Genomic DNA, 18,333 nt, shown 5'->3' on the forward strand with positions numbered 1-18,333 from the left:
TGGTAATGGTACAGTTTTCGTAGTTATCACTGTAACCAGAAGTAGGCTATTTGTTTTTTTGATTGTGATTTAGTTGTAAAATATACAACAAATTATAGTTAGTTTAAATTACTTTATAAATCAACTTTTCGGGTAGGTTTCGGTGTTTAAATAACTATTATAACCGTATATGCTTATTTGAAACTCATCCAACCAATGGGATGGTTTCCACCACTAGGGGTCGCGCGGACCGACTCAGATGAAGTCGCATTATTTTACAATGGCGATAGGTCTGAGACTGGCACTATTTGGTCGATAATTAAGTTATCAGGGCCGTTTGCGATATTTTGACCGGTTTAACTGGTAAGTTTATCCCTGTAGTCACTATCAGACCATTTTTTTTTATTTTTATCGCAAAGACAAGTATATGAATATTGCTTTTTCCAATCATCAAACTGTCCTGGCAATAAATTGTTGCAATTTACGCCCTTTCCATTCCCAAAGACTGGATTGTTATTTAAGTTAGTTCACGATTTTAGCTTGTTGTCACACTCAGAAAATCTTTCACGAGAAATTTGGTTGGCAAGGTGGCTGTGGTATGTTTTGGGGTAAGCTTCTAGTTATTGATCCAGAAAGTGCATTAAACTAACATGCATTTACCAAGTGAAAGGGTTTACCATAATGAAGTTAGATATATTGGTCAATTTTTACTAACAATGTTGTTTATAATTTTCTGAAGTTAGTGAGAATTTTGTGTAAACTTCTAGAAAATACTTGTTTGGTAATATTAAACCTGCTATGCATTCTCTCCCTGGGTTAACAATTTATGGAACTAAAGAAACTGGTACTGGAATACAATTTAAGCAGATGCTGCTTTCCAAGTGGTGTAACAGGTAAAAGTTTATTTTCTACCTCTAGTGCTCGCTGATTAAATTAGTTTGTTATATGCAGTTTTTATTAAGTTGTGGGATTCTTTAACAGTGTTTGATTGAGTTGAAATAAATAATAATCATTATCTTATAAAAATTATTTATACCTTTTTTATAGGTTTGGAATTAAAACAGACTAATCTGGAAATATAATTGCTACGGGGGAAGATTCAAACAAGCCTGCATTAAAAAAACACTTTTAATCATGTTCTTGATGTCATATACTACAGTTCACACCTAACAAAAAGTCAACAGTTTTGCTTGTTTTATTAAACTTCATAATATGCATTTATTTTTGGTATGATACGAAATGAAACAAAATTATACAGTTGATCTAAATGCTGCGAATTAAATTGATGCTTGCAAAACCACAAGTAAAAAACATTCTACTAAATTTCATATTAAAATCAGTACAATATTATTCTAGAGATTTGACTACTGTTTGAAGAATGATAAGATTCATTGTTGTTGTTACTTGTTTGTAACAGTGGAAACTGACAAACTTATCTCATTGTCCTGGCGTTCTTCCACAAATATACGGTTTCTTTGTGACTCAAGATGTAAGATTTCAGTTCTGTAGCTAAAATATTCTTTGGAATTCAGCAAGTGCCTGATTTTTCAGCCAAATGCACAAGCTTGCATGATAGTGTCTGCTCTAGGGCTCCAGGCTATATTTATTCAACTTTTGTAAAACCACATGGGATCACTATAATAAGATAACATTTACAAAATTACACCTATTTCAAAACAGTATAACAGTACAAATAGTTAGTTGTTTTAAAAGGATGTGGATCACTCGAATATTTTCCTAAGATGCGAGGTATCTTGTATTAAAAGGTGTTAAATTAATGTTGAGTATAAAAGATATATCTGGTGAAAATTTTAAGTGCACAAGCAATACAATGTCGTTTAGAATACCATATAGAAGATATATTTTTGAATTAAAAATGTCTGTTAAAAAGTGAAAAAAACAACTTGTAAAATGCAAAGTTATAGGTTAAAACACAGCAGTACCACAAAAACTACAATATTCCCTCATAAAAATTCTTATTTCAACTTTGTTTGCAACTAGCTGACCTTAAATATTCTGATTACATTTTATTTATAATTTAAAGTTGACGCAAATGCTTCTGGTTTTAACCGAAACCCTATTTTAAGTACAAAATTAAAGTTGTAACAGTACATGTTTAACAACTTCTCGCTACCAGTATTTAAAGAAATTGCGAATAAAAAATGATTATAGATATTAATTAAAGTTAACTTAAAACGAATATTTAGCTTCACAATAGACTCTACAAAAACAAAGCGCGAAAACACGTAACTGAAAACAACGAATAACCATTGGAAAAGATAGGCGCTCGCAACTGTTCATCTGACTCACGCAACGCCTCTAGTGGTGGAAACCATCCCATTTATAAGGAACAGAAAATAATTAATTATAGGATTGACAACAAACTCTTACCATAGTAAAAAAGAAAAGCATTGATTGAATAAATAATTTCGGTCTATCTTTAAATTGATTCTAAAAGAAGACCCTAAGACAAACTGTTTTTTTAAATAAAATAAAATTAAATAAATGGCACTTTTTTGGGGGGGGGGGTTCTCTGTGTTCAAATCTCTAGCGTCTTAAGCGGACAAAAAATGTGTAGAATTTAGTCCTGATCTCATATTCTCTCTGAACGATTTGTAGCATTTATCGGATTCATCGAAATAAGACATAAATATACATAATAACGACTCAAAATATATAGAGGAGGGTATGGGGCGACACATGTCTGGCATAGACCGTTTAAGTGTAGACGTTTTGGCGGCCAAGTTTAAACGGCCCCGCTGTTTTGGCATCGGATTGTTTGCCCCTGTTTGGGTTAAAGGTGGGTAACAGTTTGAGTTTAAAATAGGGTTAGGGTTGAAATTATATGACAGTTAGTGTTTAACTTAAAGATAGGGTTTGGGTTAGGTAGCGTGTTGTATAGGCATTGTTCTGGTCAAGTCTTATTCGATTTTTACCATGTTCCGGCTATTAGGCATTAGTTCTATTTTAGTCTTATTTAAGACTGTGTTTTATTTCGACCTTAATAATTTTCTAGTTTTTGTCGTATGGCTGACAAAATCAGCACCACCAAATGCATCATTAACACCACTAATGATTTCAAACCTAACAAAATTTTTAACCCCACCCATTCCGCCTATAATTAAAAATAGGGAGAAACCCACCTATATTTAGAAATAGGGTTAAACAGATCCAGGGCCAAAACAGCGGCACACACCGGCGCCATTCAAACTATATATCGCCAAACGTCGACACCAAAACGGCCGCATCGCCAAACTTGATTACAAATTGAAATACCCGATCGTAGCCAATATTTTACCCAGCAACATTTTTTTACATTTTTGCCAATTCTGCGTTTTTACGAATTTCTAATCTAAAGAAATTTCGTCACATCTAAGAAAATATTTTTTGTAATCGAAACACGATGACATGAAAGGTATGTTGTACAGAAAGGTATGTTGACGTCATTTTGCATTTTTTGTTGTTAAACAAATGGAAACAATTATTAAATTTTAAACGAGAGTCGGAATATACATAAATTTAACACCATGTGAGGTGTTTAATACTAATACGTGCTAAGAAGTTATATAGTTTTTCGACTCATTCTATTTCGTCTTGTTTCATATATTTATACAGTGTAGTAAATATTTCGTCTTGCTTCATTTATATATAGAATATACTTTGGCTAGTTATATTATTTTTGTGATGCTTGTTACGTTAAATATTTTTTAAACTTTTGGTATGGGTGAATGCATTGTTGTTGACTTTTTTTTTTTTTTTTTTTTTTTTTTGATTTTTTCACTGCGTTTCCGTCGTCTGCGGTGACAAAAAAATTGATGTTATTGGTGAGGCTTCCCCATTTAATATCGTCGAGCTTTTTGTAGTGTAAGAATAATTAATTGATATGTAAAAATATTATTCTTATGTTTAAGTGTTCATATATCTCTGCATTTTCATCATTGTATTAAAAATGCCATTCGGTTGTTATTGTGAAAGATTTTGCCTCAATTTTCTTGAATTTTTTTCTTGAGTAATGTTATTATTGTTTTGTACTGCGTTTCGTCGCTTTTTTACTGTTATTGTCAAAGTGTTTCCTGTCAATCTCTTCGAGCTTTTCTTATGTGTAAGAATATTATTCTTCTGTTAAACATTCGTATATCTCCGTGTTTTTTTCCGTCATTTGTGTTTCCGATATAAAATTGAGTTTTTTGGCTGCTCTTGTGAATGAGTTTTTGCCTTAATCTCCTTGAACTTGTGGTATGAGGAATTGTATTTTTGTGTTTTACTGCGTTTTCGTCGTTTTTTGTTGTTATTGTTGATGTTTTTCTTTCAATCTCTTTTGTTATGTGTAAGAATATAAATCTTATGTTTAAATGCCCATATATCTCTGTGTTTCCCTTATTTGTGTTTCTGGGGAAAAAACGCCGTGTTTGCTGTTATTCTAAATGATTTTTGCGTCAATCTCAGTATTTGTAATATTTTTTATTTAAGCTGTAAATATATCACTGTGTTAACGTCATTTCTGGCAGTAAACTTGCGTTGTCGTTAATGACTTTTCGTTGTTATCTTATATTTCTTGTGTTTCCAATGTATCACTAACTTGTGTGTTGGGTAAATGTTTTTTGTTTTTTCGAATGAAGCTTTTGTATAAACAGGGTGCAGTTGACGCGATGTACCTTACGGTCTTTCGCTGCATCCTGGAACAAACAACTGTAATTTTGTTTTGGTAAATTTGTATTGCGTTCTAGTTGTTTCGGTTCCAAAAAAATAAAATCTATCTATCTATCTATCTTGTTGAACGAATCTCAATCCAAGTTGATTTGTTGTCAGTTTAACAGGAATGTGTGAGTTAATTTATTTCTTACTGTTTATAGGTTTTCTAAAACTACTTGAGTCACGAGTCCAACGTGTGCTTGCTCAGTAGCAAGTCGGAAAGATATGGCCATACGCACTGTAAATCGTAAAGGTGGAATAGCATAGAATGGAATATTCCCACCCATGTTTTGCTGAAGTGTTCGTTGTAGGACACCCCTGTAAGTGCGTTGGTGTAGGCACCGAACCTATTTTTGTTTATATCTGCCTTACTTTAGGGACGAAAACGTGTGTAATACAGTACTGTTCAGTCGTAGCCCGACATGGGTTTCAACGGATTTTGGTAATTTGTCTGGAGTCGGACTGGACTTTATTTTCTATGCTAGAGTCGGGTCACTTCGCAGCCTTGTCGTGTAAGCTTCTTAAACTTATTAAGTTTATCAACTAAAACATAGCTTGGCCTTAAAGTCATATTAAACATCATTTGGGCATGTGAACTACTTGAATTCTTTAATGACAATTTAAAAGTGTTTTTTTATTTCAACTAACATACGTCACAAATATAGTTAAAAAGGGTATTTCATTAACAATAAACGTAAAAAGGGAAGGTAAATAAAATACTATAAATAAAAAACACAGTGCTGAGAAAGTTTACTTGCGTGGGGGAATCACCGTTTGCGAAACATGCTGCGGTAAAAGTTATAGCAAAGATAAGAAAACGTAACAAGAAAGATCAATTTACAACACAGTAAAACACATTTCATTATTGCGCGAACACAAAAAACTCGAAATATATTGCAGATAAACTGGCGATCTTTTTAAAGCAAAAACGACAAGTTTCAAGAAGCAACGAAGTTTTTGTATAATATTGTTTACATTGCACGGGTAACAAAGCGAAGACAATACACTTTAAGGAATAAAGAATAAATCTTAACAGTGAAAGATAGTAGTGGACCACTCTAAATATCAACAATAAAGCAGTCCCCAAACTTTTTTTTCAAGTTTTTTAAAACGGTGTAATGAGAAGTGTCAACGGATTTCGAAACAGCCATGTAATGCCAAATGGAAAAAAAACAGCTTGGTTTGCAATACAGATCGTTTGTTTTGGCGGTGGTTCTTCAACTGTGTGTCGGGCACAATATTGTGCTTTAAGAGTATGCTAAGTAGTTTTTTGTAATTTTGAAAAGATATAACAAAAGGATCGCAGACAGACATGAGACTTGTTCGTTACCCATTAGTTAGTACTTATTTTATCTATTGCCTTGACGTGTGTTAAGGATGATTGTGTGTGCAGTTATAATATCTTTGTGTGTCAAAGGTGAAAAAGTTTGAGAACCATTGCTTCATTATGGCCACGTAAATTCGACGTAAAATCGCAAAAATTGTGTTTTAATGTCGTCCAACTCTGAATTGAAAAATAGTTACTCAGAAATTTAGGTTTTATGTTGGTATTATTTGCGCATAAAACCCGGTTAGAGGATGTACGGTGTCATAAGAAAATTCTTAAATGTCTGTATTGAATTGATCCTAAAAACAAGGGAAAACAATTTTAGGTAAACGAAAGTTACTATATACTGTTTTTGCAATAAGCTGTGAACCAGTAACTTTTTAAATAAGGCTCTTTTGGTTAGACCTAGAATGAATATGAAAAGCCATACAGTGGGGTAGCATATTTTCCATATGTGCTTTAATATTTACTTTCCGTCTAACTACAACCTTGTTTTTGGAAATATTTGGACATTTTGTTCCACACGCAATGGTTCAGCACCCAAGCAAAGCACCTTTTTTGTTTTGTTACTAACTTGGGTTCGCGCGGATGAGTTTCCGTCGATTTTACGTTAAAATATAACAATATTCGCTGCGGTCACTACAAAAACTCTCTTGAAGGTCGCTGCATTTTTTCCTCAGAAAAAAATGAAAAAGAGAGAGAGAGAGAGCAAGAAAGAGAATAGAAAAAAAGGCAACCGGAGGCATATGTTCCGGTTTTCAGCATTTACTGTTGGCCCCGCACGCCGAGCCTATCGTCACTACAGCCTCGATCCCTGTGAATTCGCCGTTTTCCAAAGACGCTGCGTCCATCTTTAGGAAGTCGCAGCGCTCCGCACGATGACCGGAGCTCACGTGCGCCACCCTGCAGGCGTCGCTACAATAACATGTGATCCGGCAGTGGGCGCAAGTTTCAAATTGATTGACCTGAAGAATTTGGACAGGCTTAAAATCTGGCCCGAAGAACTGTTTTTCGGGAAACAACCTTGTGTATTTGTCATCACAATGTGCATGAATATATTAAAAAATGTTAAATTAAACAATATACACTAAACACTTTTATGCAGATTTTTATTCAAATCTCGCCTACCGAGATTTATATTGAATTGGTTTATAAATTTAATAAGTTTTAAATTCCCTACTTTTTTTGCTAATAACTTGACTTGTGGTGGAATACTGAATTGGCGGGAACACGATATTTTAGTCGGTAACAAATACTTTACTCCGACTTGGGTCATTTCGCAAACGACTTGATTGGGACTTTTTGTTAAAGATGACTTTTAACAACAGTAGTCAGTAGCAGTGTTGCAATCAAGTCATTCAAAAAGGACTTAAATCCAAGTAAAGTCAATTGTAAAATACCTCAAGTCCAAGGCAAGTCTTTTTGAACAAATAACAAAGTTCCGGTAAACTATTAAAATTGGTATTTCCGTGTACGAATACGAACAACAAATCATTTCAACCTAAGTCATTTGTTGTCCAAAAAACTTAAGTAAAGTCATTTGTCTAAAAGACTTGAATCAAGTCAAGTTATTTTGCTCAAAAGACTTAAGTCAAGTCAAGTGATTGACTTAGTTATTAAAACAAAACTGATCAGTAGTGTATAAGGAAAAATTTTTTTTTTTTTTTTTTTAACTGCTAGAGCAGCATTATAGTCTTTCTCGCTCTACCAAGTTTTCGTACAGAAGGGGAACAAAAAAGGCACAATAGCGCTGTAATAAGGTGAGCCTGCGAGCAGCGCATATAGCTTACCTGGCCTTCCTTCTTGCTGCAGCGTTCGTTCGAGCAATATCGCAGCACCTTCTCACATAGTTCGGGGAGTGGTTCCAGAACTGAAGCGCACAGACTCGACGTGCCTGAAACGCGCGATGCGGAAAAGTCGGATAAAACTACTTAGCAACATTAGAAAGATGGAGAGTCGTTGTACTTTATTTGTATGGAAACACACAATAAGATATACTAAGCAATTGTAATAAGAACAATTATAATATTACAAGACCAACGCATTAACAAAGTCAAATACGCGGTAATATTCATGACAGAGTAAGATCTAAAATCGTCTGAATACGACCTCAACCTGTTGGAATTTGTCCTACATTTAACGGAAAAACGGTGAAATGGAAAAACTGTATAGCGGGTTTGGAAGTTTGTTAGAGACATGCCCGAAAAGCATAATGTATACCGACAACTGACGTTTAACGTGGTAAATTAAACCGATAGCAAAAAAGACATGTTTTATTATCAGTTTGGCTGATCCTGGGTAACAAGACATTACCGAACAATTCAGGCAATGTGGAAACGACGCCGCCTGTCTGCTTATGTTTAACGTAATTAAATTCAATTTCTTTGATCAAGGCCCCCAATATATTCAACCGTATACAACACGTTTGACGCTCGAACTTAAATCGCAAAGTTGCTCGAAAAAAAAAAGGTGGGAGTCCAATTCGAGTCGGGTTGGTCACGTCAAATTTCCTAAAGCTCTCACCAAAGCCTGGCGTGTCCTGACTGTAGAGCGTGTACCACAACCACTCGACCGCGTTCAGAATGGTCGGTGTATTGACGTCCATGTTCGCCCTGCAAGCAAAAAGGTGTCCTCAGTTCCAGTAACAATAAGTTTGCGCTGGAGTTGAGATCTAGACGAAAACCTTTTTCTAGGTCAGTTATGAAATGGTTCAGTTGTTTCTCAAACATGTTATACTTTGTTTTCCCGAAAGAAATTGTATACAGGTCGAGGATTTGAAAAAAAGTAAACCATATCAATTGTTTTATTCTTTAGGGAGAATTTACGTAACAGGTAACAACTATAAGGTAAGCGTCGACCATGAGACCAAGATAACGATACATTTTTTCCATGATGATAATAGTGGGGATGTGATTTATAGCACATTCACCCAACGAAAAAGTGTAGTCGGGACTTCAATGAGTCAGTTAATTTTGCTGGCTTTAAAGACTCGGTACTCGAGTAAGACTACGTGAAACTACCCGAGTCGCGAGTCCGACGTGCGCATCATGCGCATTTTGAAACTGATAAGGCTGCAAACTGTAAATAGTAAAGGTGAAATAGCGAATGGTGGAAATTTTTTCAACCATGTATTGTGAATGGATAAATTATATTAGTGCTTCCCAACCTTTTTCAGTTCGCGACCCACAATGAGATATGACCAAACGAATAAAGTCATATAAAACTTGCATCTTTACTACTGGCTTATGCACTGAAATAGTTAATGCGACACAACACATCTAATTGTTACGTATTTGTTACATTGTTGCATAAATGTTACGCAATATTAATGCAATAATTTCCCGATCTAATAGGGAACTATAACAGAAATGCTTCGCGACCCACTTCAAATAGCTGTGGCCCCACCAATTGGCCGCGACCCACTGGTTGGGAAGCATTGAATTATATGACAGCCCTATGAGTTCATTGCTAAATGTTTACCTTATTTTAGTTAAGAAAATGGGTGAGATATACGAATCGCACAGTTGGCCGGAGTCGGACCCGGGCCTCGGGTTATTTTTAACCGACTCCGCAGCCCTGCCAAACGTTCGAATTATATAGTACCGAGTTTCGATATTACTATCGGACATTTGTTGGGATGGCCGTTTTTATAAAAACAAGTGCTACGTGTATTTACCCAGAGTCGGATCCGTGAAGAGTGAGTATCTTCGACAGCTGGTATTTGAAGGCGAGCGCTTGCTTCTTAAGGTAGTTGAACTTTCCTGGCCTGTGTGAAACAATAAGTGTAATACTGGGTCAAGCGAGTCTTTTTATGTGCCTAATAAGACATGTATGTATCCTTTTAAACTAAAAAGTTTCCAAATAAACGCATTTTTTCGCGCTTTCCCGATTATACTGGATGGATCTCAGCTGTATATTTGCTCACGAATTTGCTTAAGTAGAGCAGGTTTTTTTAAAATCAGTTGTTTACAACGATTAATAGCATGACGAAACTTTGTGACGTCATGAATGAAAATTATTGTGCCTCCACAAAAATCCTGAATCCGCCTCTAGTCGGGTAGTGGTGCCCAGAGTATATAAACGGTATTGACATAAGCATCATGTTACAAACGATTTTCTGTCCGAAACCGAAAATTGTTGTTCTGTGCAATGTCAGAAAATTGTGACGTACAAGTCGTAATAGTGTACAAACTCTTTTTTTTTATTTGAACAACTATGTAGCTTCGGCAAAGATGAGATTATGAATTTGCATCGGTAATCGGGTTGCAAAAAAGACAAATTGCGTTCGTCAAAATTATTGGTTTAAGTAAACTGGAGTAAAAGGCGATATCAATTTTCAAACGTAACTGGTGAAAAGGCACACCTTAACGTATGTCACATATAAATAGACCGTATATACAGCGACTTACGAGCAATTGCGTCACATTACGCGGTTTGTTTGTCTGCATTTGTATACGTAGTGTTAGTTGCGTGTAGGGATGATGCATGTTTTGCGAGTTACGCACTGTTAATACGCCGTTTCGTGTAGTATGAGATGGTTACGTATAGGTCGACAGAAACATCATTTTTGCTTCTGCGTTCATTTTGTTTGTTTTCATTGACTTTACTCCAACTTTTCAGCCCTACGGATTCACGAATGTTTGACAGCTTTACCAACTTAATTTGGATTGAATCCAAAATAAATGCTTTAAAAATTGGCACATTATAAGTGGTTACAAACATTCTTCGTTCGTTGAGGTAGTTTATTTGTAATGTAAGCTGAAATACTATATGTATTCGTTACTTCGTATAGTTCAATGGTTGTCGAAAAATTTTGACGTGGCCCCAAATCCAAAATACTCTTTGAAGGGTAATGTTTTTTAAGGGTTATTTTTGCTCAAGTTGGAGCATGACATATGGTTTAGAACAGGGGCCGGCAACCTACGGCCCGCGGGTCCGCCCCGCCGATGTAATTAATCCGGCCCGCCGCCTCTTTGATAAATTAGACACGAGTCTATTTCACATACTTTTTGACTATTTTAACTACGTAATTAAATAAATTTTCGCGCTCCGCGCAAATATTCGTTAAACGTCCGGTTTGTTCACGTTTTGATGCTGCCTTTTCAACTGGATCAGCGATTCTTCACCGTTGTGCCGTGGAAGGCTGCCAAGTGCGTATCGCAAAATGGGAAAAAGTATTAAAAAATATTGGATATATATTTATTAACGTTTTTCTATTTTGGGCAATGTAATAAAAACTTGCCAAAAATTTAAAAGAAATACCGGTATACCAAAAAAATCGCGCTCGTGTCGATCACCACGTGCGCCTTGACTTGAAACAGTTAACAAACATTTAGCTAGATTAACTTTAAATGTTATCGCGTTTCCTCAGAGTAGTTTTATAACACTTTTTACTCGCTTTGCGTTAACACTTTGCTGCCTCTGTAAATGTAATTAAACACGTTTTTAAGTGCACAAAATATCTAATGCCTGCCTGATTTACAGACATTTTAACACAATTCTTAGTTATCATTTTGTGCGGCCCGTTTGGATTCGGCCCGCGACTAGAAAAAGGTTGCCGACCCCTGGTTTAGAAGGACATCACAACATACGTCGTACGGTGACGTCGCAAAACAAAACAGTTTTAACCTTCATAACACCTGTCCCACAGTTTGCCGACCACTGATAGAGACAATAGTTTTTACCCCATCAAAAGACAAGACAGCTTGAAAAAAAATTCGATTTATATAGCAATGAAGACAGGTTGAAGTAACGAAAGTGCCTCAAAAAAATTCCAGATCCCACACTAAAAACAGTGTACGCTCACCACTTCAAGACGGCGTGCACCAGTACAACGAAAGAGAAGACCAGGGCGCTGCTGCTGAAGCTCATGCTGCGATAGAAACTCTCCGACTGGTGCCAGACCGGGTCGCTGGGCGGCTTGTCGGTGTCCCAGAGCAGCACTGAGTGGAAAGCGTACTGGAAGACCAGGTCCTGGAGGTCTCGAGTCCACTGCGACGACTGCTCGTTGGCGCACAGAAGGGCGACGGCCTGGTAGAGGCAATAAAGGGCGTTTTCTTACAGGGGTCTTTTCTTTTGGGAACACACAATAAGACCTACTGGGCAACAATACCTAAAGCAGAAAATATCTATAAAACTATAGTATTAAAACCAATGACATAATACAGCCAAAACGTAGTAATATCCAGTCACAGCATAAGATCAAAATCGTCTGAATAAGAACTAAATCTGTCGGAATAAGGCCTAAATTCATCGAAATAAGGCCTAAATTTATCGAAATGAATCCTAAATTCATCGAAATAAGGCCTAAATTTATCGAAATGAATCCCAAATTCATCGGAATATGGTCTAAATTTATCGGAATAAGGCCTAAATTCATCGGAATATGGTCTAAATTTATCGGAATAAGGCCTAAATCTATCGGAATAGGGCCTAAATTCATCGGAACGGCAAGGGTGACCATTTATATACCATATTGCATACCAATAAGGAAAAAACAGAACAAGTGTGCGAACCTGCATTGCAATGGTCTGAAACTTGACGAAGTGCAGATGGAGGTTGGGCTTGGTGAAGGCGGGATGCTGAAGTCGTGAGAGGCAAGTCTCGATGAAATCCAGGCGAAAGAGCTGTTTGTACGGGTCGCTCATTCTGAGTTCAGTGAAGATAACCGTGTTAATGCGTTTTAGGCCAGCGGTTCTCAACCAGAGGGACACGAAAACATTTTAGGGTGGGCCACAGACCAATTTAAAAAAGCTAGGTTTATTGAAGAATTTAGCTTCATTTGTGTCACTATACGTAATTTTACACGAATAATGGCTCGGGGAGGAATTGATAAGGAATGTAACTGAAATGTAAGTTTATTGTTCAGCAGCAAGAATCTTGTTAAAGCACGGTTGAATAAATAATCTGTTTGGAAATGTGGTCTGCTGTTTGTTTTTTTGTTTAACTTACTTTATAGTTTTTTAAGCTTATTGGGCCTCGGAATTTTTGTGCAACGAAAATGGGCCACGAAAGAAAATAGGTTGAGAACCACTGCGCTGTTCTCGGCCAAGTTGAAAAAACCGAGACTTCAAAAGTTGTGTGTTAAGATAACTGCATTAAAACCACTGTGCAATGGCAAATAAGTCGCCATTTTTTTTTCATGAAACGCTAACAGTGTTACCTGGTATTCAAGCAACGTTAAACGTTGTCACTAAACCATATTAAAACAAACGAAAATAAATGGAAGCCCGTGTTTTCCAATATAAAATAACCCCCTTTTTGTGAGTGCAATTAATATAGGCCAATTAATTTTCTTAACCAAGGTTGCGTGTTTTAAGTTTGCTAACGTTGAGTTTTAGACCAGTCGCGCTTTTAAACCAACAAGCAAGGCAAAAATCAATCAAACACGGGCAAACGTTTTTACATGAAATAATAATAATAATCACTTGTCACACAACGACTCACCCCTCCGACAGAATGACGACCACCAGGCGATCCAATACGCTAATGGCAGGCACCATGTCGCACTGGAGGTCACCAAAACCCACCATTTTAATCAACATCTCGAGAAACCAGGGTTGCCGCTCCAAAACCAACTTTACACAAGAACATATATCGAATGACAGTGCATGTTGTAAACCAGTCATTTTGAAATAAATAAGTCCAAACCAAGTCATTTGTAAAATAACGTCCAAGTCAAGTATTTTTGAATAAACAACAAGTCAAGTTTTTTTTAAATAAACAACAAGTCAAGTTTTTTTGAATAAACAACAAGTCAAGTCACAGTAAAGTCATAATTACACAAATCCATTAGTCCTTGTCATTAAAACTAAATGTTGAACTATACTCAAATTGGTAAACTTGCTCGATTACGAGCAATAACTCAACAACAAAAATACCAATAACGCAACATATAGCAAGCACAATATTATATATGCTTTATAGAGAAAAATAAGGATAAACTTTATAGAGAAAAATAAGGATAAATTTAGAGAAAAATAAGGATAAAACGGCATTACGACACTGTCGAATAGTAATTATTTATAATCGTCAATACTGCACTAACAAGTATTAAAAAAACTATTGATTTTGTAAGAGTTCTCTTTATGGCGTAAACAGTTTCAAAAGTGTGGCGCGAAACTTTCTGTAAGTTAAGAATATAACTTATTCATGCCTCAAAATGCACATTATTTATCCATTAAAATATTAATAATTGTGATATTTTGCACTTGTCATGTATTGTCAGGTCATAACATTGCTGTTTTGTAAAAAGTTTGAGAACAACGATGGTTTAAAAAGCACAAAGCAATGGATGAGAATCTTCGATTTACCTTTTCGATGGTGTCCACACAAAGCACATTTGTAAGTGCGTCCAGGCATTTCTGTCTGATGATTGGAAGCTGTGGGTTCTGTCGATATAAATCGTTACGCTCACTTGCTACTATAAGTCGTAGCCACGAGAATATACAAATCATCAAACGACAAAAATTAGGCTTGTGTTAAAATTAACGACACATTTTTTTTTTTTGGCAAAAAAGACACTTTTAAACAAATAAGCCACCTTCATCATAGAGAAGATAACGGGCAGGCCTCCCTTTTCGGTGATTTCCCAGCAAAGGACGTGAAGTGCTTGGCGAAAAGTAGTTCCCGAGTATAAACTGCAGTTACCTAATTTAAAAAGCAAACGTTTTCTATTGTAGACAAAAACGTAGAGGTATATAGCTTTGCTAAATTAGTCACGTGTCTTTATATTTTTGTCGGTCAATTTACTTTATCTGGATCCTTAGTAAATCGTAAATAAAAGTTTTTTACACTTTTTTTTCTGTAACTGTTTAAAATAGCTATTGTGTTTAAGATGTCATCATAACCACACTGAAGCCAGTTTCAGAAACAACGCGCACTGGGTTGTATAGTGCTAGTTTTAAAAAAACTGCGGGTTGAAACTAGAAATTTTAGTATCGGTACTCGTCCGATACTAGGGTAGTATCAGTGTTGATTCGATACCAATTAATTAAGTCACTTCTGTCATTGTTTATGATCAACTGCAGCTTTTCTACGATAAAATGTAAATTTATCAAAAAATTGTAAGTTAACATTACGAGGTATAACTAAACTTTCTTAGTTCTTACTCTAAAGCAAATTTTAGCCTAACAATCGAAAAAAAATAAATAAAAAAATATCGGTATCGGAATAAATGTTAAGCATATCAGACATCCCTAGTTAAAACTATAGCGCAGTTTTGGCGGCCCGTCAAACACACCCAACTCAAGCAAGAAATGCACGCCTATAGCTTTTTACAGCAAAACAGTCGCACAAGGCGGTTTTCAGTTCTCACCCAGCTTGTTAAAGCCGTGTTTCCGAATGTCCCTCGGCGGTTGATTGAGCTGCAGGTCGCGAAAGGTGCAGGCCGACACCGATCCGTGATAAAGAGCGAACATCAGCTGGCTTAGGTTGAAGATGGCCTCGGCCTGGCGCAGAGCTGCAAGCAGAGTTAGTCGGAACTTGGAGTTTACATTTTTTATTACCTTAAACTATCTTGGGTGCACTATATGCAAGGATCTGGTATGTATCGTGGTAACGAGTCGACATCATATTGATTAAGACGTTTCGGTATGCACCACATTAACTGAAAATGATAGAAGCTCGTATCGAAACGTTTAATGTAAATGAAGTCGATTTGCTCGACTTTGCATTTTAACGATCTTAATGCAAAAAAAATATTTTTTTACCATTTTATAACGCTTTGCTCATGAAACGAAAACGAGCCAAAATGCGCCGTCAAATATTTTAACGTTTTTTTATGTGCCAACAGATTAGCGCTAAACTATAAAGTTTAAATTTATTCCTTAGGAATACTTTTGTTATTTCGTGACGTCGTTTTTTTTTTTTTTTTTTTAAACAAAAATCCTGGATCCTTTCATGTACGTGTACAACCCATGACACTTTTCTAATTTTAAGCGGTATCCAAAAACACATTTTGTATTAAGATTGTAACCTTTTATCCTTATCATGAAGCTTTGATGAATTATTAATTATTATAGCATTCTGGGTTCTGGTTCAAACAAGAAAAAAACATACCCTAAAGACCTAGACACTTAGTTCCCCTGAAAAATGAAAAACACGCAATTACACTCGTGGAAGATTTTTCTACATTTTTACCCAGAGACCTTTGTTTTAAAACACAACGTACCTGCCATAGGCAACTCCCTCTTTCGACAGTTCGTTGTCAGCGGGAATTTAGTCCAAAGCAAAGGACGCCCGGTGCCGCAATTCTACAACAAAAATGAACATCATTGTTGTTAGGACTTAATTCAGGGGTGGGCAACCCACGGACCGTCAACGCAATTTATTCGGCCGCGACTTATTTTACAAATTGGGCACGAGGCTATTCCTTATATTTTATGGCTATTTTCCTACGTAAAAGCATTTTGTTTTGCTCTTGACGCAATCTTGTTTCTGCACCAAGTGTAAAATGTGTAATTAGACTCTTTTTTCAAAATAACCCAGTTTTAAACCTTATCAACAGAGGTTGGTGTCATTATAATAAGATGCGTAAAGTCCACACAGTTAAAATATAACGGCCCACAGAGACCTTTCTGAGTTTGGTTTTGGCCTGCGACTAGAAAAAACTACCCACCCCCGACTTAAGTCAATGATTTGACTAAGTAACTGTTAGGCTTGACTTACATCTCTTGACCAAATTGACTTGACTTTGACTTACGTCATTGCCAAATGACTTGGGTTAAAACTAAATGTTTTTATCAAATATTTTTTATAAATTTGAGGTATTTATCTCTAACTCTACATGTAAAACAATTTTCTTGCTATGTTAATGAATTAAGTTTTGACTTAAAGTTGACTTGCGCTCAAAATGACTTGACTTCTGATGAATTAGACTAAACCTTTTGCAAAATATATGACTTGAACTTAAGATAGTTTTTAAGTAACTTAGCTGGGACTAAATTTACTTCAAAATGTCTCGCTCATAAAACTGATTAGCTCTGCGTGTTTTTACAGAAACAAAAATAGGTTTAAGAACGGCAATATTCGTTAGGGTAGCCAAAAATTCACATAATCTGTAAAAGCGTACATTTGCACTTGACAACCGTTTTTTTAACAAAATTTTTTTAATGTACTAAACAAACGAACATTAATTATTGATGAGTTAACTATAGTACACCTAACCAGATACCACTTTGGAAAGTATGGTCACATACTAGATACTACAATCTAACCAGGCGCACTGTATACGAAGTATATACAGTGAACCCGCAAGGTTTTTCAACAAACCAAACCTGAAACTCCCAAAGTCGAATATTCACCCCCATTTACCCATACATTTGGCTTTTGTTGCATCAGGTCATCCCGCCTTTTTCGGCCGTGCGTCTGCGAAATCTAGTCGAGATTAGCCATACTTTACAGAATGGATCATTAAGTAGTGTTTTCAAAATTACTACTAAACCAGGATGGCTGCAAGCAACCACTGACGCTAAATCAACCTTGTCCGTTGTTAATGCTGCGATGAGGCATTCGGGATCGAAGCAGTCCAGTTCGTGAAACGACGACCACTCGTTGAACTTTATGCAAACGGAAGACAACGTCTTGCGCAACGTCACCAAGTTACGAACGGTCGTCCCTCCAACCTGCAAACGTAAACACACCTGGTAAGCGGGGCATATCCAGGGATGGCAATTTTTTGGTCAGCCGGTTCTATCACAAAAGTCATATATTTCAGCCGGTTCTCCGGGGAAATGGTTAAAGTATAGTTGCAAGAACTGGATATGTTGCCATCCGGCTGAAATCCAACTGCCAACTAAAAATTAGCAGTCGTCTCATGAATTGTACTTATGACGCAAGAATTAAATTTTCAAACAAACAATCACAAAAGGAAAAATACTACAATTTTAAAAATTAGCACAATGTATGACTGTTACGCGCGACGTTGACCATTGTACATTTGGAAAAACAAACACGTGAGCTACTTTTATCCCAAAAATCAATGTATGGTATAAGATGCAAAAATCCATTGACAGTAACCAGTAATGCTAACCGGTTCGCTGATCTCATAAAATGCCGCGAGACGGTTCTACAGAACGAACCGGCTGAATCCCACCACTGGACATATCTAAGGGGACACAACCACATGTCCACTTTTAAAATATGTTATTTGCCAACTTAAACTAGCTAAAGGAAATTATATTTAGAGCTTTGCGCAAATCTTTCTCAATTTTTGCTATGTCTTAAGTTAAAGTTTTCAGCCTTAATGCGCGTGTAATGCTTAATGTTTTTTTGTGTCCAGCCTAACGCAGTGTGGACTAACACTCTCTACAAAATCCAGTTTTCGCCAAATTATC

At 36.3% G+C, this 18,333-nt stretch overlaps 1 protein-coding gene across 1 annotated transcript; it reads right to left on the reverse strand.

Moving 5' to 3' along the window:
* Positions 1–6,756: 6,756 nt before the first annotated feature.
* Positions 6,757–18,102, reverse strand: LOC146135608 (uncharacterized). The gene is made up of 12 exons (XM_083396084.1): positions 18,079–18,102; positions 17,479–17,622; positions 15,315–15,480; positions 14,541–14,647; positions 14,311–14,388; positions 13,445–13,575; positions 12,514–12,646; positions 11,805–12,028; positions 9,675–9,764; positions 8,543–8,610; positions 7,789–7,925; positions 6,757–6,963 (listed from the first exon to the last, which is right to left on the reverse strand). The coding sequence occupies exons 1-12, from the start codon at positions 18,100–18,102 to the stop codon at positions 6,757–6,759; spliced, it is 1,509 nt and encodes a 502-aa protein (XP_083252210.1).
* Between the last annotated feature and the right edge of the window lie 231 nt (positions 18,103–18,333).

Source organism: Ascidiella aspersa, chromosome 8 (assembly GCF_963924565.1).
Source record: "Ascidiella aspersa chromosome 8, kaAscAspe10.2, whole genome shotgun sequence".
NCBI classification, from domain to species: domain Eukaryota; kingdom Metazoa; phylum Chordata; class Ascidiacea; order Phlebobranchia; family Ascidiidae; genus Ascidiella; species Ascidiella aspersa.

Coding starts and splice junctions, on each gene's coding strand:
- LOC146135608 (XM_083396084.1), bottom strand. CDS start 18,102: ATGTCCAGTGGTGGGATTCAGCCG. Junction 14,648..15,314: donor ACACGGCTTTAACAAGCTGG/GTGAGAACTGAA, acceptor TTTTTAAATTAG/GTAACTGCAGTTTATACTCG. Junction 12,029..12,513: donor TTCAGACCATTGCAATGCAG/GTTCGCACACTT, acceptor TGCCTCTACCAG/GCCGTCGCCCTTCTGTGCGC.